Consider the following 26117-nt stretch of genomic DNA (forward strand, 5'->3'; position numbering starts at 1 on the left):
GCTAGGGGAGGTGATAGAATTCCAATTGAGTTAATTCAAATCCTAAATGATGATGCTGTGAAAGTGCTGCACTCAATATGCAAGCAAATTTAAAACACTCAGCAGTGGCCATGGGACTGGAAAATGTCAGATTTCATTCCAGTCCTAAAGAAAGGCAATGCCAAAGAATGTTCAAACCACCACACTATTCCACTCATCTCACACATAATGCACAAAATTCTCCAAGCCAGACTTCTACAGTACATGAACTGTGAACTTCAGGATGTTCAAGTTGGATTTAGAAAAAGCAGAGAAACCAGAGATCAAATTGTCAACATCTGTTGGATCATAGAAAAACCAAGAGTTCCAGAAAAACACCTGCTTCTGCTTTATTTGACTATGCTAAAGCCTTTGACTGTGTGTATCACAACAAACTGTGGAAGATTCTTCAAGAGATGGGAATTCCAGACCACGTGACCTGCCTCCTGAGAAATCTGTATGCAGGTCAAGAAGCAACAGTTAGAACTGGACATGGAGCAACAGACTGGTTCCAAATCGGAAAGGAGTACGTCAAGGCTATATATTGTCACCCTGCTCATTTAACTTATATGCAGAGTACATCATGCTAAATACCATACTGGATGAAGCACAAGCTGGAATCAAGATTGCTTGGAGGAATATCAATAACCTCAGATATACAGATGACACCACCCTTATGGCAGAAGTGAAGAGGAACTAAAAAGCCTCTTGATGAAAGTGAAAGAGGATAGTGAAAATGTTGGTTTAAAATTCAACATTCAGAAAACTAAGATCATGGCATCTGATCCCATCATTTCATGGCAAATGGGGAAACAGTGACAGACTTTATTTTGGAGGGCTCCAAAATCACTGCAGATGGTGACTGCAGCCATGCAGTTAAAAGACGCTTGCTCCTTGGAAAAAAACCTACAACCATCCTAGACAGCATATTAAAAAGCAGAGACATTACTTTGCCAAAAAAGTCCATCTAGTCAAAACTATGGTTTTTCCAGTAGTCATGAATGGTTGTGAGAGTTGAACTATAAAAAAGCTGAGCACCAAAGAATTGATCTTTTTGACTGTGGTGTTGGAGAAGATTCTTGAGAGTCCCTTGGACAGTAAGGAGATCAAACCAGTCAAATTGTAAAGGAAATCAGTCCTGAATATTCATTGGGAGGACTGATGCTGAAGCTGAGACTCCAATACTTTGGCCACCTCATGTGAAGAACTGACTCATTTGAAGAGAGCCTGACGCTGGGAAACATTGAAGGCAGGAGGAGAAGGGGATGAAATGGTTGGATGGCATTGGATGTCAATGGACATGAGTTTGAGCAAGCTCTGGGAATTGATGATAGACAGGGAAGCCTGAGGTGCTGCAGTCCATGGGATAGCAAAGAGTCAGACACGACTGAGCAACTGGACTTAACTGAACTCACACACACACACACACACACACACACACACACACACACATATGTACATATACCCTCATGCACATATATACATGTACACTCCCAAATATATATATATACACACACTCACACACATATGTACATATATGCTCATACACATACACATATATATATTTCAGATTGTTGAAATAGCTGATCATAAATTTAAGCATAAGAGAAACTTCAGAGTTTTAATTTTTCCAGAACTTTGATTCTTATCAGCACTACATTTTCTTTAACTCTTCTGATAACTCCCTATTCCTTTTACTGAAGATTTTGATACAGAAAAAAGAACAACGACAGCAACTAAAAAACTCAGACTTAGCTACAGGTGACCTGGGTGCCTATAGAGCAGAAGGAGGTCTCACTTGAGAATCAGGTCTGTTCTCCAGTCCGAGGTTTTAAACAAAGTCACTGTGTTAACCCAGGTGAATAATTCTATCTTTGTGACCTTCTTCCTTACCCATAAAATTATACGTTTATACAAACTTTTTCAACCAGTCCTTCCTGCTTTATCTTACTAGGTGTGTATTCTCATTGGAAGCTATGTGGGAAATATTTTAAATCATCTAAATTAAAAATTCATGGTGCTTCCAAACCCATAACATCTTTGATGTTGATTGAATAAAATAAGATCCTTAAATTAGTGATTGCAAAGATTTCCTTTGATAAGTGCTCCTGAGTTGTGTGTATATTTGGGGGGATTCCTGTCTTATCACCTTCCATTACTATGGATTCCGTGGCTCACTCACTCAGCTGTGTTTGACTCTTTGGATCCATTAAGTATAGCCCACCAGGCTCCTCTGTCCATGTGATTCTCCAGGTAAGACTATTGGAGTGGGTTGCCATTTCCTCCTCCTTGGGATCTTCCCAACTAAGGGATCGAACCCATATCTCTTGCCTCTCTTGCATTGGCAGGCAAATTCTTCATCACTAGCAATACTTGGGAAAACCCTGGGTTCCTTCAGTTCAGTTCAGTTCAGTTCAGTCGCTCAGTCGTGTCTGACTCTCCGCGACCCCATGAATCACAGCACGCCAGGCCTCCCTGTCTATCACCAACTCCCGGAGTACACTCAAACTCATGTCCACAGAGTCGGTGATGCCATCCAGCCATCTCATTCTCGGTCGTCCCCTTCTCCTCCCGCCCCCAACCTTTCCCAGCATCAGAGTCTTTTCCAGTGAGTCAACTCGTCGCATGAGGTGGCCAAAATATTGCAGTTTCATCTTTAGCATCAGTCCCTCCAATGAACATCCAGGATTGATCTCCTTTAGAATGGACTGGTTGGAGCTCCAGTCCAAGGGACTCTCAAGAGTCTTCTCCAACACCACAGTTCAAAAGCATTGATTCTTCGGCGGTCAGCTTTCTTCACAGTCCAACTCTCACATCCATACATGACCACGGGAAAAACCATTGCCTTGACTAGATGGACCTTGGTTGGCAAAGTAATGTCTCTGCTTTTTAATATACTATCAAGGTTGGTCATAACTTTCCTTCCAAGGAGCAAGCGTCTTTTAATTTCATGGCTGCAATCAGCATCTGCAGTGATTTTGGAGCCCAAAAAAACAAAGTCTGACACTGTTTCCACTGTTTTTCCATCTATTTCCCATGAAGTGATGGGACCAGATGCCATGATCTTTGTTTTCTGAATGTTGAGCTTCAAGCCAACCTTTTCACTCTCCTCTTTCACTTTCATCAAGAGGCTTTTGAGTTCCTCTTCACTTTCTGCCATAAGGGTAGTGTCATCTGCATATCTGAGGTTATTGATATTTCTCCCAGCAATCTTGATTCCAGCTTGTGCTTCTTCCAGCCCAGCGTTCCTCATGATGTACTCTGCATATAAGTTAAATAAGCAAGGTGACAATATACAACCTTGACGTACTCCTTTTCCTATTTGGAACCAGTCTGTTGTTCCATGTCCAGTTCTAACTGTTGCTTCCTGACCTGCATACAGGTTTCTCAAGAGGCAGGTCAGGTGGTCTGGGATTCCCATCTCTTTCAGAATGTTCCACAGTTTATTGTGATCCACACAGTCAAAGGCTTTGGCATATTCAATGAAGCAGAAATAGATGCTCTTCTGGAACTCTCTTGCTTTCTCCATGATCCAGCGGATGTTGGCAATTTGATCTCTGGTGGCTCTGCCTTTTCTAAAACCTGCTTGAACATCTGGGAGTTCACGGTTTACATACTGCTGAAGCCTGGCTTGGAGAATTTTGAGCATGACTTTACTAGCGTGTGAGATGAGTGCAATTGTGCGGTAGTTTGAGCATTCTTTGGCATTGCCTTTCTTTGGGATTGGAATGAAGACCTTACTGTAGCTTATTTAACTTCAGAGTTGTTTTTGTTTATCTCATCTCACAGTGAATAAGTCTGTGTTAGAGCTAGTAAATTTAAGAAGGAAGTGCTTATAATAACTTCTCTGTTCATCTCACTAGTTGTTAAAAATTCCTTCTTCTTTGGTACCACTTTCTTGCCCATCCTCTCAGGCTAGGGTGATGAGAGGGGGGTTCAGAATGGGGGGCACACATGTATACCTGTGGTTGATACATGTTGATGTATAGAAAAAACCATCACAATATTGTAATTATCCTCCAATTGAAATAAATTAACTAATTTTAAAAAATTGGCTTGTGTGTCCATCCCTGTAGGACTGAGCCTTCTGTTCTGAGTATCTCCCTTAATCCCTTAGTTCTGTAGCCCCTGCTTTCTGACTGATAGTTGATAAACTCATACATTTTATAACAATGGATGCATTGATGCTCTTAGCTAAGGTAATATTTGTCTTGAAACAAAATTTCCTGTGCTTTAAGGAAAATGAACCTTTGGCAAGTGGGGTGAGGGGACTTAAGCTGTGGGAGGTTAAGACCTGAGGTGAGCTATTCCTAACTCTGATTCCAATGAAATCTCAAACCCAAAGAGTCAGTATGGTGATAAATTTGTGATGGTAAAGATATTAATCTATGCTTTCTTTCCCGTATTAAATGAAATATAGCACATTACACTGTTCTCTTCACCATGACCGTCTGATAATATGCATGTGATGAAGCTGACAGCCATCAGACATACCTTCTAGAATAATAAATTTAAAAATACTGTATTTTGACCTATTTTTTCATCGTCTCTCATTAACTCTTAAGACCCATACAACTTTATAAATGTGCCTGTTTATGCCACACATGAGAAATGCTCATATTTAGCAGTTTTTATATACTTTTATGATGAGACACAGAAAAAGAAAAGAAGAAAATTTCATCACATCTTGTCAGAATAACCCTGAACTTCTCGGGTTTTTTTTTTTTTTCTCCAGCTGTGTCCTGTGGAATCCCAGAGTCCCCAGGAAATGGTTCATTTATGGGGAATGAATTCACACTGGACAGTAAAGTGACCTATGATTGTAATGAGGGCTTCAAGCTGGATCCTAGTCAGCAAGCTACAGCCGTGTGTCAGGAGGACGGATTGTGGAGCAACAGGGGGAAGCCCCCCACGTGCAAACGTAAGTGTCCAGTGCTCTTCCTGGCCTCACAGATTTAAGGAGGAACAGATACATGGGTGAGAACTCTGGCCTCCACAGTGCAAGATCCTTTCCTGCCACGGGTAAGCATCTGTCTCTGGTCATGTTACGTCAGTCTGTTCTGTATCAGCCACTCTAACCATCAACATAAGCTCTGCAGTCGTGAAGGTGGCTCATATGGAATCATGATGGGTCCATCAGCACCTAGACTGTGAAACGTACACAGAGCATCCTGGCCATGCTGCCATATTCAGTTTGGAGAGATTCAGTCAGGAGGTTATTGAGACATCAAGCACTCTACACAAAATATTAAAACGTAATTCAACACAAGTTTGCTCTGCGTCTCCTATCTCACTGAGTTCCCTGAGGGTCAAGGTGGTGCCTGAGTCTTTTTGTACATCACCTGCTCTGTGTAACACACTGATACTCAATAAATGCATCACTGATTTGTGAAATAGGATGAGTTTTCTGGAAAGCTGTTAAGAGTATATGATGATATTCTTAAAAGAATAAAAGTTTGGATTCATTCTTAAACTGTAGTCTTAAAAAACAATAATCAACTCCATAACACAAAGCCAAAGAGAACAAAAGTTCACATACACACCACACACACACACACTTGTACATGCCCACACACACAGTGTATACCAAGCTTTTCACTGAAGCTATGTTAAACTAGCTTCAAATTGGAAATAATCTAACTACCTAGTTTCTAAAACTTGAAAACTACCTAGTATTTCTACTTATACAGTATTTTTGCTCTTAAGATATTATATAAAAGTCCTCAATTATAAAGTTAATTTATTGACTTTTTTATGTGTAGTATTTTGGTCATGTTAAAATTATTTGAACTTTCTAAGTATGAACATATAAATGTTTACAAAAATAATCAACTTCCCTCCACAGGTTTTATTTTCCTTGCTGTCATTTTAATCTATGTTTTTCTTTTTTGCAAGTAATCGTTGCATTTTCAGAGAGTCAGAAAGGCACCACTGAGACAATCCTCATCCCTCAGTGCCTGGCCACCGCTGACCTTTTTACTGTCTCCATAATCTTGCCATTTCCAGAATGTCATAGAGTTTGGAATCACTCAGTAGCCTTTGTAGACTGGCTTCTTTCACTCAGTAATATGCCTTTAAGATTCTTCCATGTCTTTTCATGACTCGATGGCTCATTTCTTTTTAGTGAAATAAAATTCCACTGTCTGTATGGACCACAGTATATTTATCCATTCAACTACCAAAGGGTATCTTGGTTGCTTACAAGCATTGTCGATTATGAATACAGCTGCTATATACATCTGTGTGCAGCGCTTTGTGTGGACATAAATTTTTAACTCCTTTGAATAAATGTAAGGGAGCTTGATTGCTGGATCATATGATAAGAGCATGTTTAGTTTTGTAAGAAACCACCAAATGTCCTCCAAGGTGACTATACTGTTTTGCGTTTCCCCTGGCAATGAATGAGACTTCCTGTTGCTCCACACCCTCACCAGCATTTTTTGCTGTCAGTGCTGTGGGTTTTGAGAGCTCCAGCACATGTGTGCTGGTACCTCCTTGTTCTCATTTGCATCTTCCTGATGGCATATGATGTGGAGCATCTTTTTGCACATTTATTTGCCATCTCTCTGCCTTCTTTGGTGAAGTTTCAAATTAGGTCTTTTGCACATTTTAAATCAGAACATTCATTTTTTATTGTTGTTGAGTTTTAAGAGGTCTTTGTACATTTTGGATAAGAGTTCTTTATCAGATGTGTCTTTTGCAAATGTCTTCTCCTGGTCTGTGACCGGTCTTCTCATTCTCTTGACAGTGTCTCTTGCAGAGTTTTTAACTTTAATCAAGTTTAGCTGATCAGTTCTTTCTTTCATGGAGCATGGCTTTTATCTTGTACCTGAAAAAATTGTCCCCAAAATCAAGGTCACATAGATTTTCTCCTGTGTTGTCTTCTAGGAGTTGTGTGCTTTACATTTGGGTGTTTGATCCATTTCAAATGAGTTTTTCTAGCGGGTGCCAGTGTTTATTTTTGCGTGTCGATCTCCAGTTGTTCCAGCACCATTTGTTGAAAAACTGTCTTTTTTCCATTTGTATTGGCTGTTGATCAATTGTCAAAAATCAGCTCTGTTTACGTGAGGGTCTCAGGCTCTCTCTTCTGTCACGTTGATCTTTGTGTCTGTGTCATGCTGTCTCCCCATGTCTGTTGTTACTAGGAAACTGACTTACTAGAAAAATTTTCAGTTTGCTACAAAATCAGTCCTGTTTGGGATTGTAAATATCTCTAAGTACATATTTGATTTTAGTGAAAATGTCCAGGTAGACATGGATACCTCTGTTCTCTTTAAAGCTATAGGAAAATCATTTTGCTTGAAGATAATGCAGCTCATTGGGGGTCACAGACACACGGTCTCTGTGGTATTTGATTTAACCATGGAAGCTTTATCTTTAGCTTAACTGTGTGTGCCTGTTCCTTCTCAGGATAGAGAAGTGAACATGCACAGTCTGTCTGTCACTATAATGACAGTTTGGTTCTTCCTGAACATATGTAGGACAGAATGCCTTTCAGTATAAACACAGACTTTTTTTTTTTTTTTAATATCTGTATGAGTCATGTTTATGTTAAGGCAACTCTTCATTGGGTAAAACAATGCACAACTACACCTTCGTCTCAAGAATTCTAATACAAGTGGTTTATTGTTGTTTATAATCGCTCAGTTGTGTCCGACTCTTTGCAACCCAATGGGCTGCAGCACACAAGGCTTCCCTGTCCTTCACCATCTCCCAGAGTTTGCTCAAACTCAGGTCCATCGAGTCGGTGATGCCATCCAACCATCTCATCCTCTGTCATCCCCTTCTCCTGCCTTCAGTCTTCCGAGCATCAGGGTCTTTTCCAGTGAATCAGTTCTTAGCATCAGGTGGCCAAAGGACTGGAGTTTCAGCTTCAGCATCAATCCTTCCAATGAATATTCAGGACTGTTTTCTTCAGGATGGACTGGTTGGATCTCCTTGCAGTCCAAGGGACTCTCAAGAGTCTTCTCCAACACCATGGTTCAAAATCATCATTTCTTTGGTGCTCAGACTCTTTTATGGTTCAACTCTCACATCTGTACATGAATACTGGAAAGACCATTGCCATATGTGGACCTTTGTCAGCAAAGTGATGTCTCTGGTTTTTAATACACTATCTAGGTTTGTCAACGTTTTTCTTCCAAGGAGCAAGCATCTTTTAATTTCATGGCTGCAGTCACCATCTGCAGTGGTTTTGGAGCCCAGGAAAATAAAGTCTGTCACTGTTTTCATTTTTTCTCCATCTTTTTGACATGAAGTGATGGGACCGGATGCTATGATCTTAGTTTTCTGAATGTTGAGGTTTAAGCCATCTTTTTCATGCTCCTCTTTCTGCCAATAAATAGATTAGCATTCTAGATATTCAACATGAGTGTTAACTATGTGAGAATTACGAGAAAAAGAAGCACAACATAGCTTTTTGAGTCTCGGGTTGAGGATGGAGAAAGACAGAAGAGGCTCAAAGAGAGGGAAGCAGACAGCATTTCTTGAATTCCATTGGGAAAGTGGGTGAGGTCTCCCTCTGGGCATGGGGAGTCTGAGAGTCACTCTTAACAGAAGACCTGAAGGTGCCCTAGCTCACCTCTGCTCTGCCAGGACCTCAGCCTGACTGTCTGCATGGGGTTTTGGACAGACAGAATGATGTAAGCTCTACGGGGGAGATGACAGACAGACAGTCGTACAGGAGGTAACGTGAGTGCCTTGTCAGTCTTTATGGAGGAGACAGTGCTCCCTTGGGGACTGAGCTAGGTCTGCTGAGATGACAGTGATGATCTGCACCCGTGTTTTGAGTGGTAACTCTAAACACTTGTCTATGTTGCATCATACAGTGATACTAACAGTCCTCTGGAGAAGGTAGTATTTTCTCCTCTTGCTAAATTCATGCAAAGTAAATAACTGAAATATGCAAAGTTCACAACTTTCAACCACATACTTTTGATCGGTCACATCATGAAAACATCTGGAGAAGCATTTTGTTGTGGTCACAGTGTCCTTTTGGAAGTCCCGTGCTGCCATCGGTAAAGCCATGTGGTGACCGTTGGTTTGGCACCAAAGCTCTGGGCACCCCAGAAGCACAGGGGTCTTGACCTCCCAGGCCTGCCTGGGGACCAGGTGAATTGTGCTGTGGCCTGAGCGCAGGCCCTTCATCCCATGAGCCCGTAAACAGACAGTTTAAATACGAAATAGATCTCACGATAAGCAGCGCTGAGTGTAAGGAGAGGAGATGTGAGAGTTCCCACAGCTGTGACATATGCCCAGAGATCAGACGTCCTAGGATGTTCCCGGCTACCCACAGCCAAGAAGAGAGCTCAGCACCACAGTCTGGACCCCCAGTTCCCTCCTGAGAGCCATCCTCCTCCTGCCCCGCATTTGCTGCATCATGTCCCATCACCTCCACCCACTCCACCCAGTACACTCGTCTGCCCACTCAGGCCCCACACACACCAAGTCACCACCGCCTGCACCTGTGGAACCACCTCCACTCATCTTCCTCCACAGTCTCCTTCCATATAGCCACCGGCTCCTCATTTAAGCACATACAAATAACAACGTGTCACTTCACTGCTTAAATCCTCCCAGAAGTTCTCCTGGCAATTAGGATGAAATTCATTAACTTGATTATTTTGCACTCACTTCTTCAACAGGCAGATATTGTAAAGAGGCCACCTGGGAACCTGAACCAGCTTGACCAAGTGGAGACATAGTTTCGATCCCTGGGTCAGGAAGACCCCCTGGAGAAGGAAATGGTAACCCTTTCCAGTATTCTTGCCTGGAGAATCCCATGGACAGAAGAGCCTGGTGGGCTACAGTCCATGGGGTAACAAACAGCTGGACATGACTTAGTGACTAAACCACCACCATCACCTGGGAACCTGCCCCAGCTCATGTTTGAGACGGATGCCTATTTAGGCGTTGAGGGGCACACCTTATGGATGATAGCTCATTGAAACTAGTCTTAGACTCCCATATCTTCCAGGCTAGATTCCCAAAGCTTTACACAAATTGACCCTTTTAATTCTACTGAGGAAAGCAGTTTTGTTATCCCATCATCTAGATATGAACCAGGAAGAAGTGGTTACATTGACCAAACCCACAGACAAAGTAGCCGAGTCACGGTTTGGTTCCAGGAGACCCTCTTCCTAAACTCTGTGCTGTTCTGCCTCTTGTAATTGATTTCTCTCATGACTTTTAAGTCTCACAAGTTATAAAAACCAAGAGCAGAGACAGAAGGAAAAGGTGCTACTTTAATCTAACATACAATTCATTCTAAAAAGTGTTAAATAGCTTATGGTAAGGAGGGAGTAAAGTTCTGTTTGAGGACTGTAGCAGAACCAAGTGATTTCAAAGACAATGTATATTTATGCCTAAAATTTTCTGTGAAAATCAGGAATGAGAGGTCTTTGGCAGTTCAAAGGCACATGTGACATCACTTAGGAGAGCTGCTTTGTGCTCACACAAAGCGTTATGTTACAGCACAGAGTGGTTTCATTTATGAATATGTTTGCTTTTTCTGTTTTAAATGCACATCTAGATGTGCAACTGCTTTAAAGTTGTAATGAAAAAATTAAATAACAAAGCAGTTTCTTACATACACATGAGGACCCCAGCCTAAGGAAGTTATTTGTTCAGTTAAATGATTGTTGAATGGGAAAAAGCCAATTTGCATTTTAAACCCTTTTTTGACACTGACTGGTACTTGTTCAGTAGGACAGGAAGGTAAATATAATATTTGTAGTAAAATGGGAAATCAGCCTTAAATTTTCTAAGTACAGTCTCAAACTTTCAAGTATTTTTCCCTTTGTTTATTAGACTTCGTTAAAATTCCTTGGTGTTCAAAGGCTGGAAAATCTATTTATTTTTTGAGAGGAAGATTCTTTTTTCACATTTTTTAAATTGAAGAAATTGAGCAGAGTAAGCATAAAACTTTTCCTCTTAGTCAGAAAGTTTGGTTACTATTAAATTCTGAGATGTGTATTTCCCCAAGGCCAGTTTCTATGTTGGTATGACACGGTTTGTATAAGTTTCTTTAGCATCTGAATAATATGTAGATCAGTACTGGAACCTCAAGAGATAAGAAACACTTCAGCTTTGATAAGTAGTAACTATAAATGGTAAATAAACTGATTTCATGTTGCCCTTGGGTTTACTAGAATGAAGATTATAATAAATAACTGCATTTGAGTTTGCATGCATCCCCCAGTTGTACAGATCTCAAGGCAGACATTTGAGGTTCATTCTTTCCATTTTAACTATTTACTGAAGCTGGATTTGGACCATTGACGATATAAATGATGCTCATGCCACAGTGAACTAGGGAGAGTGGCTGGGATGAGTGTCCCAGGTCTGCTGGTCTGACAAGCGGTGAGCAAATGTGCTCCTTCCCTCTGCTTTCAGGAGAAAACAAAACCACTAAGATTACCTGCCAACATCAAACAAAATCCCAATGTGTGGGGGACTTTTTTCTCTTTCAGTTAAAGTTATCAGAGAGACACGTTTGTCATCAACAATTTATTAAGGACCTGCTCCACCCTGGGCACCATGAGGACTCTAAAGTGATTAAATGCAAGGTATATACATTTAAGGAAAGAAGGAGCAAATTAAAGCCACACGGAATAGCTTTATATCCTCTGTAAATAGCCTGATCTAAGAACAAAGATTGCACGGAAATTATCTGTTTGTACATATGTATGTCTGCACTCACTTATCTGTAAAGGATTTATACATATAGTCGTATATAACACACATGTATATGTGCATGCGGAGCTGTGCTGTGCTTAGTTGCTTAGTCATGTCTGACTTTGTGACCCCATGGATTGTTCCAGGCTCCTCTGTTCAAGGGAATTCTCTAGTCAAGAATACTGAAGTGGATTGCCACTCCCTTCTCTAGGGGATCTTCCCAACACAGGGATCAAACATGGGTCTGCTGCATTGCAGGCAGATTCTTTACTGTCAGAGCCAATGGTGACAGTCCCTTTAGCGCCTCAAAACATGGCCTTGTCATACTTGTGTTTCTTTATTAGTTATTTCTGTTTTCATGTAGAGTTCCGGTTATTATCGTCATTTAACAGCTGGATGAGCGTCATTTAATCATAGATCGTATTGCTGAACTGCAGTGTCAGAGGCCAGCCATTCACCTGCATTGTGGACTTTCTCTCTGTGCTGGGCACTTGCTGAGCACTCACCCACATTCCATCTCCAAGCCCCTGTAATACACTCAAGTCACCATTGTTACTGCAGTCCTCAAGGGGAGCGTGAGTGCCCACCCAGGGCTGCAGGGAATCCCAGCCGGAGTCAGGCCTGCGGCTTGGCCCTCGGCTGCCAGCCCCGTGGTGCTGGACCGCTGAGTCTGGTGTGTGCAGTGGCTGTCGAGGGTCCTTCTTGCCTGCACTGGGCCTTGACAAGAGATATCAGTTATGATGTTAGCAAAGCTGTGGGAGGAAGGCCAGGCCACCCCTGATCTGAATGCAAACTCATCATGCAAGCTACAAATGCATTTCTAAAAGTATGTATTAAAGCTCACAAGTGGGGAGGAGTGGTGAAACCTCCATGTGCAAGCTGTGAGCCCTCAGCTCAGTCTCCCAGGACTGCGGTCAGCTGTGAAATGACAGCCCAGAGCAAAGGGCCTTTTTATTTTTTAATTGGAGGACAATTGCTTTACAGTGTTGTGTCTGCACCACCACCATTCAGTCATACATAAATCTCCTCTCTCACCCTGTCCCACCCTCTAGGCCATCACAGAGCACCAGGCTGGTCTCCCTGAGCTATACAGCAGCCTCCTGCTAGCTCTCTGCTTTGCACACAGTGGTGTGTATATGTCAGCGCAACTCTCTCAGTGTGTCCCACCCTCTCCTTCCCCAATTAGCTGTGTCCACCGGTCCGTTCTTTACGCCGCAACAGGCAAGATGGGTGGGTGGCCCAGGGGGAAATGCCCCTTCCCAAGGCCCAGCCTCATCCTCGGTGCTCTGAGACCTGTCCATGTGCCTGGTGTGGTCTCAGGAAACGGAAGGAAAAGCGGGGAAGTGGGATGCCCGCTCACTCCTGGACAAGGTGTTAGTGGATCGCAAGCATGTCCTTAGCCCGCATGAAGTGGTGAGCGGCGCACCGACTGCAGGGCCGGGTCCAGCCACTCCCACCCGGAGGCAGCACTCTGTGGGGTGGGCGTGGCCTCTTCCGTGCAGGGTAGGACTCTGCCAGCCTGCAGAAGCTGCTTTCTGGGGACCACCAGTGGATGACAAACCTCTCTGCTGCACGTTGTGGGGAAAGACTGTCTTAAGGCTGCATCTCACTGTTGTGTAAACTTTTCACGGTCTTTTAGGATTGTGGTGCTTTGGGGGAAGTAAGCTATTTAAAGGACTCAGATTCTGTCATTTCAGTTTTGCTTTCAGTCCTTTCTTTTCAGGGCCGTTTATGTTCTGCTCTGTATAATGTTTCCTTCTCTTTTGTTTCATTTCCAAAGATTGAATGTGTGTTCCTCCAGCTCTTTGTATTTTAGTTAGAATTGTGAACTGTGAACAGCTCCCCGTGGCTCCCTGATAAATATGAGAAAGTGAAGTTTGCCCAGAGGTTGAAGAATGGGAAATACAGGGTTTGCGGTACCCAGGTCCTTTATGGCCCCTGAGCACCAGCTATGTTTGTTATTCCTCTCCACATTAACACTGCTCACGGGCAGGTGTAGCTTTGGTTCACATCTGTAACTTTATAAATGTTTCTAGAATGAATGAATGGACGAACCATCTGCAGTGTGGCTGGACGCCACTTAATTTGCTTGCTCTCTTATTTGTTGTTCTCGTCAAACACCTGACCACTGCTCAGTGCCGGACAGTGATCTCCTCTCAGACAGGAGCTGCATGGGGCCCCCTCTTTCAGACCCCTCTGAAGACCATGTATCATTAGTTTGAATGAAGACTCGATGACCTGAAGTGACTTGCAGTGAATTTAGTTTAGAAAACACCCCTAAGTCGGAAAGCCTGGGTCACTGTGGAACCCCTCTTACATGTTCTTTTTACGGACACTGGATTAGAGGTACTACTTTCAGGGACTTCCCTGGCTGTCCAGTAGTTAGGATTCAGTGCCCTCACTGCTGGGGCCCCAGGTTTGATCCTTGGTCCAGGAGCTAATCTCCCGCAGGCTGTATGTACATCACAGCCAAAAAAAAAAAGAGAGAGAGAGGTGGAAAAAGAAAAGCATTCAGTTTTCATCCTTTCCAAGGGTTGGTTTAGATTCATTTCATGTAATTATAAAATTAGCTATGATATGTAATTTTAAAAATGGACTTTTTTATGGAACTTAGATTGTAGAATTAAAAAAAAAAATCTAAACATTTGCCACTTAGGGTCACTAAGTGGAAGAGGTTACTTCAATATTTTCTTGTTGAAATCAGATTTCACCGGTGGCATTTAGGCTTCAGTGTATTGGTTACTGGACACGGTTCTAGTTAGCGATGTAAATGTTCTGCTAACATATATATATATATTATTTTTTTTTAATTAAGTCCGGCCACAGTAACAAAATGACAGAAATCCCAGGGCAGGAAAAAAACATGCACTCTCATGAGGGTTTTGGAAACTCTGCAAGAATGGGCAGAAATCTGGCAATCCCAAGTCACTGAAAACTGAGAGTCCTAAGAATCCAGGACTCAGCCAGGAACCTTGGAGAAAAACGGACCGGCTCGTTTGTGGTCTGTGCCTCTCAAGAGCCAGTAACTCAGGTGAGCCAATGCCTGACAAGCTCACTTCAAAACTCTATCTGTCCACCTGCTCTTATTCTAAATAACTCATAGCTAATCACACAGTCATCTGACTAAGCTCTGAGGTTAAAACACTCTTTTAAAAAAGAGTGATCGCCCTTAGGAATTCCAGGCTCTCAACCCAGCCTTTCTGGAAGGGCTTCCTCACAGGGCCATGCTGAAGTCAGATGGCATGAAATGCACTGAAGTCAGAGTGGTACCCTGGGCATCCCCACTTCATGCCCCTGACTTACCGAAGCCAAAGCAGCATGCTCCTCCACTTCTGAGTCAAAAGAACCCAGGCTGGCTCAGCCTGTCCCCAGCCAGCAAGTACAGACTATGAGCGGCACCTTGAAAGCTCTGCTGGGTTGTGAACACAAGTAGTTATGTTGTTGTTGTTCAGTCGTGTCTGACTCTTTGCAACCGCATGGACTTTGGCCCACCAGGCTCCTCTGTCCATGGGATTCTCCAGGCAAGAATACTGGGGTGGGTTGCCATTTCCTCCAGGGGATCTTCCCGACCCAGGGACCAAACCTACATCTCCTGCGTGGCAGGTGGATTCTTTACCACTGAGCCACCCCCAGGAAGTCCCCACAAGTGGTTATGAGTCTGGTTAAATCATTTTACTCCAGTGGCATCAGATCATAATGTTATAAATCTAATTAAGTGTTCTTGAAGTGAACTTGGTAGCAGAAAGCACTTGCGCACATTGACTGTGATGGGGGAAGTCTGTTACAGAGAGAAGACGCCTGCACCCCTGCATCTTGATTAGAATTTGGCAGAAGATTTATGAGCAGGATCTGTAATTCATGAGAGGGGAGGCCAGAGGGCTTTATTCATGGTGGCACCGCTGCCACTGTCTGAACATCTGAAACAAAACAACTGTCAGCCTGCTTGGTTTGCCACTGGTGGGGCGACTCTGTCATAAATCAGAACCACTCATGGTAAAATGAAAAGTCAATCTCTCTCGAGCAAAATGTGAAATGTATAATGTTGTCTCTGCAACATTCGCAAGATAGAAAAACTGCATCCTTTCTGCACAGAAACTTTATTGTCTGTGCCTTCAGTGGGTATGATTTGAGAAGAGTACTTCTAAATAGTAATTTAGGCGTTTTTATACAAAGCTGAATCAACCGTTTCAACCCTTAATATGAGCGACCATGTGACTTGAGAGTGGCTATCTATACATCTGCTCTTGAATTTTTTTGAAATAGAAGAAAATTATTCCATAAGAGTTGTGTGCTTTCTTTTTTTAAGGTGATAGAAGATAATCTGTATTTCTGTTTTTTAAAAAGGAGGTATATGAGGTGAACTGGCAGATGGAGCACTTTCCGTTAATCCAGTTAGAGCTGCCTGTTACAGAAAATGTTTAATTTCACTAAATTTGACCTGGCGGTTGACTCATTTACCATTGTCAAAGGTACTATGTGATAACATCAATGAAAACGAAACACTTCCTTTTACTACAGTTCCAGATGGACTAACACCTTACAGCATTCTTTAACAGTTGTCATTACTTAGGTAATATTCATATGTTGATGAGCCCGCAGTCCTCGCTGTTATAGCTGGTGTCACTTGTTTTAGTCACTTACAGAGTGAGTACCCTTGTCAACTGGTGGAGGGGACGACAGGCCCAGAGGTGCGCAGGTAGGGGTCCTGCCTGGACTGGGGGACCCGCTCACTGGCTGGTCTGTAAAATACTGATAACAACAACCACACCACCGGTGTCCCCTGACCCCGTGTGGTTGTGAATCCACTTAGTGTGAAATTACATATACCCTTAGACATGCATTGTGAAAAGGGCGTCTATTTCTGGAAACACTGGGCGAGCACGTCTGTGGAAGCAGCAGGACTCATATGGCCCATGACTTCAGGCAGCTGGGGGGCTGGCAGGTGCCTGGGGAAACCCCCGTGGATGCTAGCCCGAGACGGTTCTGTTAGGACGAACAAACAGTTTTCTCTGAGAACGTCAGCACAGCCGCCCGCAAGCTGCTTTGCTGCCTTCTGACTGAACCTGGGCCCTGTCACCGTGGGTCTCAAGGAGATGCACATGGTCACTCGCTGGCCTCTGAGTGGCAGGGCCGCCCCGGGCACAGTGACAGCCCGCCTAGCAAAAGCCATCTGTGGGTGCCCGGCCCCACTCCCCCGCACCTCCACCGATGCCCGTCTTCCCCCTGTTCCCATCTGCTCCTTGCATCTCTGCCCTGGCTCTTGGCTGAGCTATACAGAGGTTGTCAGGCACACATTCCTCAAGCTTTGCCTTGTTCCGTGCTGTCTGATGCCATGAAAGGAAAATGCCCCTGTCAGGTAACGTTCTCAGTGCTCTACGCATTACTCATGCATCCCTCACGTGATGTGTGCCCACATTCCTCCTGTGGCCTGTGCTTCTGTTCTCTCTCCCTTCTTTTACCCTCAAAGTGTTGATGCTGTGGGAAGGAATTTTAAAAAATAAGAACACAAAAGAAGCCGTCTAGTTTTTCTAAATAATCTCCTGTTAAACTATTAGGCATTGATTTATGTAATCTTTTACATTTATGTCATATTTGTATAATCAATATTGATATTGTTCAGTCACTCAGTCGTGTCTGATTCTCTGTGAACCCATGGACGCCAGTCTACCCTCTCCTTCACCATCTCCCAGAGTTTTCCCAAACTCATGTCCATTGAGTCGGTGATGCCATCCAACCATCTCATCCTCTGTCGTCTCCTTTTGCTCCTGCCCTCAATCTTTCCCAGCATCAGGGTCTTTTCAGATGAGTTGACTCTTCATGTCAAATGGCCAAAGTATTGGAGTTTCAGCTTCAGCATCAGACCTTCAGTGGATATTGAGTTGATTTCCTTTAGATTGACTGGTTTGATCACCTTGCTGTTCAAGGGACTCTCAAGAGTCTTTCCAGCACCACAATTCAAAAGCATCAGTTCTTTGGCACTCAGTCTTCTTTATGGTCCAACTCTCACATCCATACATGACCACTGGAAAAACCATAGCTTTGACTGGATGGACCTTTGTTGGCAAAGTGATATCTCTGCTTTTTAATACGCTGTCTAGGTTTGTCGTAGCTTTTCTTGCAAGGAAGAAGTGTCTTTTATTTGTGGCTGCAGCCACTGTCAGCAGTGATTTTGGAGCCCCAAAAATAAAGTCTGTCACTGTTTCCATTGTTTCTCCATCTATTTGCCATGAAGTGATGGGACTGGATGCCATGATCTTGCATAATTTGCATGTGTGTATATGAGTGTGTATGTGCGTAGTTGTGTGATATATGTGTACATATATTTTTGTGTCACAAGGCAGCACGTTCTTTCATTCGCACTTAGTTCAACTGTTTCAAGTTTTTGTCTGAAAAAATATTTTCTCTACTTTCACTTTTTTCCAGTGTTTTTTTTTTTTAATATTTTAAAATACATTCATTTTTTGAAAGAAAATGCTCTTTGTGATCATCAGGCCAATGCTCCTAAATCCTTTGACTCCTTGCTTAGTTTTTCTCTGGCCGTCAGTAATGTGTGGAAAACCTGGAAACTACAGAAAAGAGTGAAAAAGGACGAAAAAGGCACTGGCAGTCCCCCCGCCCACAGATGCTCCATCGACTCTCCTCACGTCCTCCTCTCACTTCCCTTTCACCACTGAGGTCTGAGGCCCGCGTCCGAGGAGGTCCTGGGGTTGTGCCCTCATGTGTGTGTGTGTGCTCTCCGTTTTCACCCTCCCCTCAGATCCAGCTGTGGAGCAGACCCCCCAGCACAAGGTGCGCCTCCTCTCAGTATGTCTCCACAAAGACAGACCGACTCACAGATGGCGCGTCTCCACAGCACACCTGATTCCTGCCTGTACTGCACGGGCACAGGCTTTAGATGGGGTGGTGCTGGCCCGAGGAAAGAGACCAATGGCAGAGAATACAGACCCAGGGACGATGTTGGTTGGTCTTTTGACAAAGTGAACGTGGCATCCTAATGAGGGAAGACACAGAGGTCTTTTCAATGTGTGGCTCAACGGGACACTCAAATGGGAAAGTGAGTCTGGACCTGCCCCACAATATAGACACAACCAACGCAGGATGACAACAGGCTAAATGGGAAAGGTGGAACGTAAATCTGTGAAAAGACAACTTCCCCTTTCCACCAGCCCACCTGCATGAGTCTGGGTCAGGGAAAGACTTTGCAAGCTCACACACACACAAAAATAATAATAATAATAACAAAGGAAAAAGTCGATATATGTTAAGTTTTAGTACTTTTATTCTTCAAAACCTATGTTTAAGAGCCTGATAAAGGCAAACTTAGAAAGGGTAAAGATATTTGAAGGATGCGTATTAAGGATTGATTAAGGAGTTCCATTGAGAAGAAGGCAGAATATCAAATAGATACCACTGTACCCCACACCAGGACATATAGCTTTACAAAATAAAAAGACTAGCTACCTGCATCAACAGAGATGCTAGACCAGTGGAACTCTAATGCATTGCTGGTGAAGGTGGTAAACTGACACAGTCTCCTTGGAAAAGCATTTGGTTGTGTGTCCTAAAGTTGAAAATATCTTAGGAGCCAGTAGTAGTTCCTCCCTAGAAAAATATCTACAGGCTGGCTTAAGGATATTCATCCAAGGACATGCTCAAAGCTGCACTTTGTAAAAGCCAAGAACGCAAGACAACCCCAATGGTTATCACTAAGGAATGGATAGATTGATCCATGGGGAATATATAGAATATATAGAAATGCAAAGAAGCCCTACAGCTGTATGGCTTAACATGCTGCTGCTGCTGCTCAGTCACTTCAGCCGTGTCCGACTCTGTGCTACCCCATAGACAGCAGCCCAGCAGGCTCCCCCATCCCTGGGATTCTCCATGCAAGAACACTGGAGTGGTTGCCATTTCCTTCTCCAGTGCATGAAAGTGAAAAGTGAGAGTGAAGTTGCTCAGTCGTGTCTGACTCTTCGCGACCCCATGGACTGCAGCCTACCAGGCTCCTCCATCCGTGGGATTTTCCAGGCAAGAGTACTGGAGTGGGTTGCCATTGACTTCTCCGATGGTTTGACATGAGTTAGTTTCAAAAGCATGATACTGAAGTCAGAAGTAAGAGACCACATGGACTTTTAATGAAGAAGCAGAAGGAGATTAATATTTTTATGAAATTGGGTTAAGTGCAGGCAAGTAGAGTTTTCCCCACAGTTCAGAGCTGACTGGTGGGTGGGGAAGGTGCCTGTGAGAAAGGAACGCAGTGACTGAGGGTGGGGGCTGGGGGTGAGCTCATGAGAACACCCCTCAGGTTTCTGACTTGGGGGTCTGGACTGCTCCTCAACATGCCACCAGGAGAACAGGCAGGCGTGCCAGGCATGCAGAAGTTTCTGGTCTGGTTCCCCTATGAGTCCCCCAGGTCCGGTGCAGGGCTATGGCTCCCTTGCTTCCAGGCCAAGTGCACTGTCTATGACATCTTGGTTGGCAGGACAGGGCAGGGGGATCCTTTCGTGGGGACTGTTTGCCTTGTTTTGTGAGCAAAGACCTGCATGTAGGGAAGCTTATCAAGAGGGGGTCCAGTAACCACAGTTTGCAGGGACCAGTCTTCTGCTATCGTCTTGGTTAGCTTAAGTCAGATATCACCACCTGAATAAACATAGTAGGCTTTAGACTCCGGCATTTCTGTACACTCTGTTCCTTGAAGTGTCTTTGAAAATATCAAATAAAGTCACATCTGCAGAAATTTCTGGAAAGCTCCACTCTTCCCCTGTCTTCCTTTAGTAAACAAAGGGCAAGGTAGACTTTGGATAAATGTTTATTCTAGTTCTCACTTTTTTCTTTTTTATTCTCAGTTTCTACCCATATGCTTTATTGCCTCAGTTTCTTTGTGGGTTTTTTTATTATTGTGGTTTGTTTATTCGTTGCTGTTGTTGCTGCAACACTTTTTTTTGGCATGCTACTTTTCAGAGGACACATACACTCACGCAAACCCTCATATACAGACACACTCTGTGTCACCAGCACTTTCTTTAAGTTGGACATTAATCTCAAAAAAAAAGAAAACTATGGAAGGACAGTGTTTACAATAAAAGAGCTTAAAACCTAGCAGAAAGACAGAGAGGCAAGCAAGCAATTAAACCAGAATCAGATAATTACAAAGCAAACAAAACACCATTTTCATAAAGAAAGAGGTGATCATGTGGAATTTGGAAACCACTTCTGTGGATAATATTAGTGGAAGAAAGCTTCTGTTCCACTGTGTACGCCAATACTGAATCCTTCTTGGCAGAAATAGAGTTTATAAAAGATTGTTCAGTAATTAAAAACAATCAAGTTAATTCTAGAAGCACCGTCTTGGTGAAATGAAGTGGATTTTATTTGAAATGTGCAGTAGGATTGAAATTAAGTTATGGATTTGTACGGTTAGAGAAATTAAAGTCTTTTCAGAAATGGCAATCATACCTGGAATTCTAAAGGTAATCTGGTTAGGAAAAAAATTATTTGTATCACTAGGTAAAACACATGAATATGCATGTAAATTTTAGATAATTGTTTTATCTGAAAAAATACCTCCGAGAACTAGATCTAAGGATTACTTTTTCTGAATTAATTGCTGTGGCTGTGCTGGGTCTCTCTTCCTAGGCATGGGCCTTTCTAGTTGTGGTGAGCAGGGGCTGCTTTTAGTCGCAGTGTGTGGGCTTCTCACTGTGGTGGCTTCCATTGCAGAGCACAGGCTCTCAGGCGTACGGGCTGCAGGGGCTGTGGCCCTGGGCTCTAGAGCACAGGCTTCAGTAGTTGTGGCCCCCAGGTTTAGTTGCTCCGCAGCATGTGGGACCTTCCCGGACCAGGGATCGAACCTGTGCACCTGCACTGGCAGGCAGATTCTCACCCACTGCACCACCAGAGAAGTCCAGAGGATTACTTTCAAATTCATATTTTAACCCTTGCTGATATTGTTCAGTTCAGTCGCTCAGTCGTGTCCGACTCTTTGCGACCCCATGAATCACAGCACGCCAGGCCTCCCTGTCCATCACCAACTCCCAGAGTTCACTCAGACTCATGTCCATTGAGGCAGTGATGCCATCCAGCCATCTCACTCTCTGTTGTCCCCTTCTCCTCCCACCCCCAATCTTTCCCAGCATCAGTCTTTTCCAGTGAGTCAGCTCTTTGCATGAGGTAGCCAAAGTATTGGAGTTTCAGCTTTAGCATCAGTCCCTTCAATGAACACCCAGGACTGATCTCCAATTATACCAAAAAGGCCTATTTTTTTCTGTTTATTTGCACATAGTAATAGTAAAGTTATTAAAAGCAGATTAAATGGGATATTGGTAACATTTTGGATATGTCTGATTCAGTTATAATGAATTTGTATAGAATTTATAAGTAAAAAATATTTATTAATAGCATTCTGGGGGAAAAAAAAAAACCTGTGGTGTCTCTAGCTACTTCTTACAGGCTCAATAATCAATCAGGTCAGCTTTGTGGATAGCTGTCTGCAATGGTTACTAGCTGATGTAACTTCATATTTAGGGAAGTAGAGTTCTAGTTCCTAACGTTGTAAAATTAATTTTAAATATTATTGTACTCTTCAGAAAATGTACATACTTACATGTACCAAATTTTACATATATTGTCAGCATATCCATAAATCCCTTGACTCCACTCCAGTGATACTGTGCTAGGATTACTGCTGTTACCACTGTTTTCACAGGTGTCTCTACTGCTCTTTTTAAGTTGCTATTGCAATTCTAGTTTGTTTCCCAAAGGCATGAGTAGATTCTCTCCTTTAAAACTTGTTAAACACTTTTCTTAACAGTATTAATGCCTGTGCATTGGATTTTGTGTGCTAATAAATCCAGTAATATGCAGAGTATATTACACGGGGAAGAAGGGAATGAGTGCATCTGACTTTCTGAATTTGCTGGAAGCTGGTTTTTCAACTAGTCAGCTACTCTTTCAAGTTTCTCAGAGGTTGGGGACAAATTAGAAGTTAGAGGTTCTGTCCATGCCTCCATTTACCTGATCACTTTCACAGAACCACAAGACTGTGCGAGAGATTTATCCCTTCATGTGCCATCTCACTGTAGGATTTCCCAGTGCACTTACCATGAGGCTGTGGACTGCATTGGACATCCAAGATCACTTCTGTGTGGCTCTGTGGGTGGTAGGGACAACCTGGAGTGCCAGGTGAGAGCATCTTTCCATATACCATGGCCCTCGCCATGGAGAGCAGGCTTGGTCTGATACTTAAGAACAAAGTGATGACATGAAGTGTGTTTCTTTCCAGCGGTCACCTGCCCAGGCATTGAAGCCCAGCTCTCGGAACACGTCACCTGGAGGCTGGTGTCAGGGTCCCTGAATGAGTACGGAGCGCAGGTGGTGCTGAGCTGCAGCCCCGGGTACTACCTGGAGGGCCGGCGGCTGCTGCAGTGCCACGCCAACGGCACGTGGAGTGTGGGGGAGGAGAGGCCGAGGTGCAGAGGTGAGTGACAGGTGTGTCCCCGCCCCCCAGGCCCTCCTGCATCCCTGAAGGCAACAGCATCTGCCTTTCAATGGTCTGTCATCTGTCATCCTCTGCATTAGTGTTGTAACCAAATGGCCTTTCTTTTCATTACAATGAGGAATGTATATTTTTATCCAACATACTTAACTATGACTGCTGCCTTAAGTGTTAAATTTTTTCCTTGTGAACAATCATATTTTACAAACATTGAAATATTATTATAGGATACTCAGATACTTCAAATCAGCTCAAAAACAAATCCAGGCCTGCATTTATAAAGATCAGTCTTACTCCATGCACTGACTATTCAAACCTTCTAATTAGGATCTTGGGAGCTCATGCATTTATGCTAAGGATGTTGTGTTCTTGAATAATAACTGTCTTGAAAAGGGAGATTATGATTCTCGTAGGTACAAGATAAGCAGTTAAGCTTCTGAGTGGGTTTCATAATAAATATGAATAAATAGAAAAATAAAACAATATTAGTATTGTTCAGGGCTCTATTTGATTCAGACATATTTAACATACAATCTGTAGTGGGATTGTTCACAGGAAATTATCATGCACAAAAACAAGCATTAGAGCAGTGTCAAATTTATAAAATACACAGCTTAGCAAGAATAAAGCAGAATAAAAATGGGAAAAGGACAAAAGAAACAACACTTCACTGTCTGTGATAGTCACTCTGATCCAGTCTATGAATCTGAGTGGGACAAATGGTGATGACGCACCCACTGATGCTCTTCACCAGGATCACGGAGGTGGATCAGGAAGGGTCCAGACCTCTGGGAGCGCAGAGTGAGAGTGGACAGCACCCCTGCCCGAAGCTTATTTATTCATGGGTCCCTCACCATTCCCCAGGGTGTCCTGGTTTGACTGGTTGCCCGGTCACTGAAGGTGCTGAACTTCTCTACGTTAGACGCCTGAATTAGTGAGCACCCCACTTCCCGTGACCTCCCACTAGGAATCTCAGGCTGTGATTCCGAGACACAGGCATTAAGCTCAGAAGGCGAGTGGAGGAGGAGTCGGGGCTCTACCTTCTGCTATTTCAGACTTTCCCAGCCAACATCCTCTGTCAGTTTCACATAGGACACAGGGACTTGCACGCAGGCGCTGGCTCACCTCTCGTGGGTGGGGAGCTCTCGTAGAGCTCCTGCAGATAACCAATCTCATCAGCTTCCCATCCTCCCTGTTTGTCCTGTGACCCTGAGGTGGGGGGTGTGCTGGACAGGGGCTGCCTTCTGCACCTCAGCCTTGTATCCTTAGGGCTCAGATTGCCATTCTGGGATGCTGGACACTTACAGGGAGAGCCTTCCATTTATTTAAATTTTTTGACCCTGCTGCATGGCATGTGGATCCTAGTTCCCTGACCAGGGATTTAACCCAGACCCCCTGCAGTAGAAGCACAGAGTCTTCTGCCAGGGAGGTCCCTAGTCTTCTATTAATATTTAGAAGAGTGTTTACAAAAACACTGATTCTTTTGCTCTTTTTCTCTTTTTTATTTTTTAAATTATGGAAGTATGACAACATTTACAGGAGACTTGGAAAATATATAACAAGGTTACATATAGTTCTGCTATATATTACAATTATTTTTAAGTAGAAAATTAAGATTTTTAGTTGGAGTTTCAATATCAAACTCTTAAAAATTAATACAATGAATATACAGAGAAGTAGAAGAATATAGTAGACCTGAAAAGCACTATGAACCAATTCAACATAATTAAGATTTATACAATTTTCACACAACAGTAGGATACAAAGTCTATTCAAGTTCCCAAAGGCTGTAAACTAGGAGACACTGGAACATAAGGAACATAAAACCAGGTGGAAAAATTTCATGGTCTAAAGGTATTGAGATCATTATAGGGTCTGTTCTCTAATCACTGTGGAATTGTGTTAGAAATGAATACCAAAAGATATTTGAAAATAGCTCACATTTTCAAGTACAATGTGACATTTACTAAGATCTTCAACTTAGCCATCAAAAGCCTCAATAAAGTTAGACTAAAAAAAACACAGAAGGTGATTGCAGAGGAGAAAGCATTTAAATGAGAAATTAATATCAATGTTACCTTTTTAAGTCCCATCAGTTCAGTTCAGTTCAGTTCAGTTCAGTCGCTCAGTTGTGTCCGACTCTTAGCGACCCCATGAACCACAGCACGCCAGGCCTCCCTGTCCATCACCAACTCCCAGAGTTCACTCAAACTCATGTCCACAGAGTCGGTGATGCCATCCAGCCATCTCATTCTCTGTCGTCCCCGTCTCCTCCCGCCCCCAACCTTTCCCAGCATCAGAGTCTTTTCCAGTGAGTCAACTCGTCGCATGAGGTGGCCAAAGTATTGGAGTTTCAGCTTTAGCATAAGTCCTTCCAGTGAACACCCAGGATTGATCCCCTTTAGAATGGACTGGTTGGATCTCCTTGCAGTCCAAGGGACTCTCAAGAGTCTTCTCCAGCACCACAGTTCAAATATATTTGCAAATTAAATATCCACTGTTTTAAATTAATTTTTTATTGAAGGATAATTGCTTTACAGAACTTTGCTGTTTTCTGTCAGAACGCAACATGAATCAGCCATAGGTATACATAAGTCCCCTCCCTTTTAAATCTCCCTCCCCACCCTACCCCTCTAGGGTGATACAGAGCCCCTGTTTGAATTTCCTGAGCCATACAGCAAGTTCCCGTTGGCTATCTAGTTCACACATGGTAATGTAGGTTTCCATGTTACTCTCTCCATACCTCTCACCCTCTCCCCTCTCCCCATGTCCATAAATCTGTTCTCTAGGTCTGTTTCTCCACTGCTGCCCTGCAAATAAATGCTTCAGTACCATTTTTCTAGATTCCATATAGTGGATAAATGTCCACTTTTAAATGATGAATGTACCTAAGAAGCCATAACAAGGAAAATTAATGGTGAAATCTGCT

At 43.2% G+C, this 26117-nt stretch overlaps 1 protein-coding gene across 1 annotated transcript in view; it reads left to right on the plus strand.

The window, feature by feature from the left end:
* CSMD1 (CUB and Sushi multiple domains 1) overlaps positions 1–26117 on the plus strand; it is a 1848896-nt gene that overhangs the window by 1742086 nt on the left and 80693 nt on the right. The window contains exons 51-52 of the mRNA XM_088832674.1: positions 4754–4939; positions 22976–23170. Coding sequence (XP_088688800.1) covers positions 4754–4939; positions 22976–23170 — 381 coding nt within the window. The remainder of the gene's footprint in view (positions 1–4753; positions 4940–22975; positions 23171–26117) is intronic.

The sequence above is a fragment of the Moschus berezovskii genome, chromosome 26, assembly GCF_049115385.1.
Source record: "Moschus berezovskii isolate FMDL1 chromosome 26, NW_MosBer_1.0, whole genome shotgun sequence".
Taxonomy (NCBI): Eukaryota; Metazoa; Chordata; class Mammalia; order Artiodactyla; family Moschidae; genus Moschus; species Moschus berezovskii.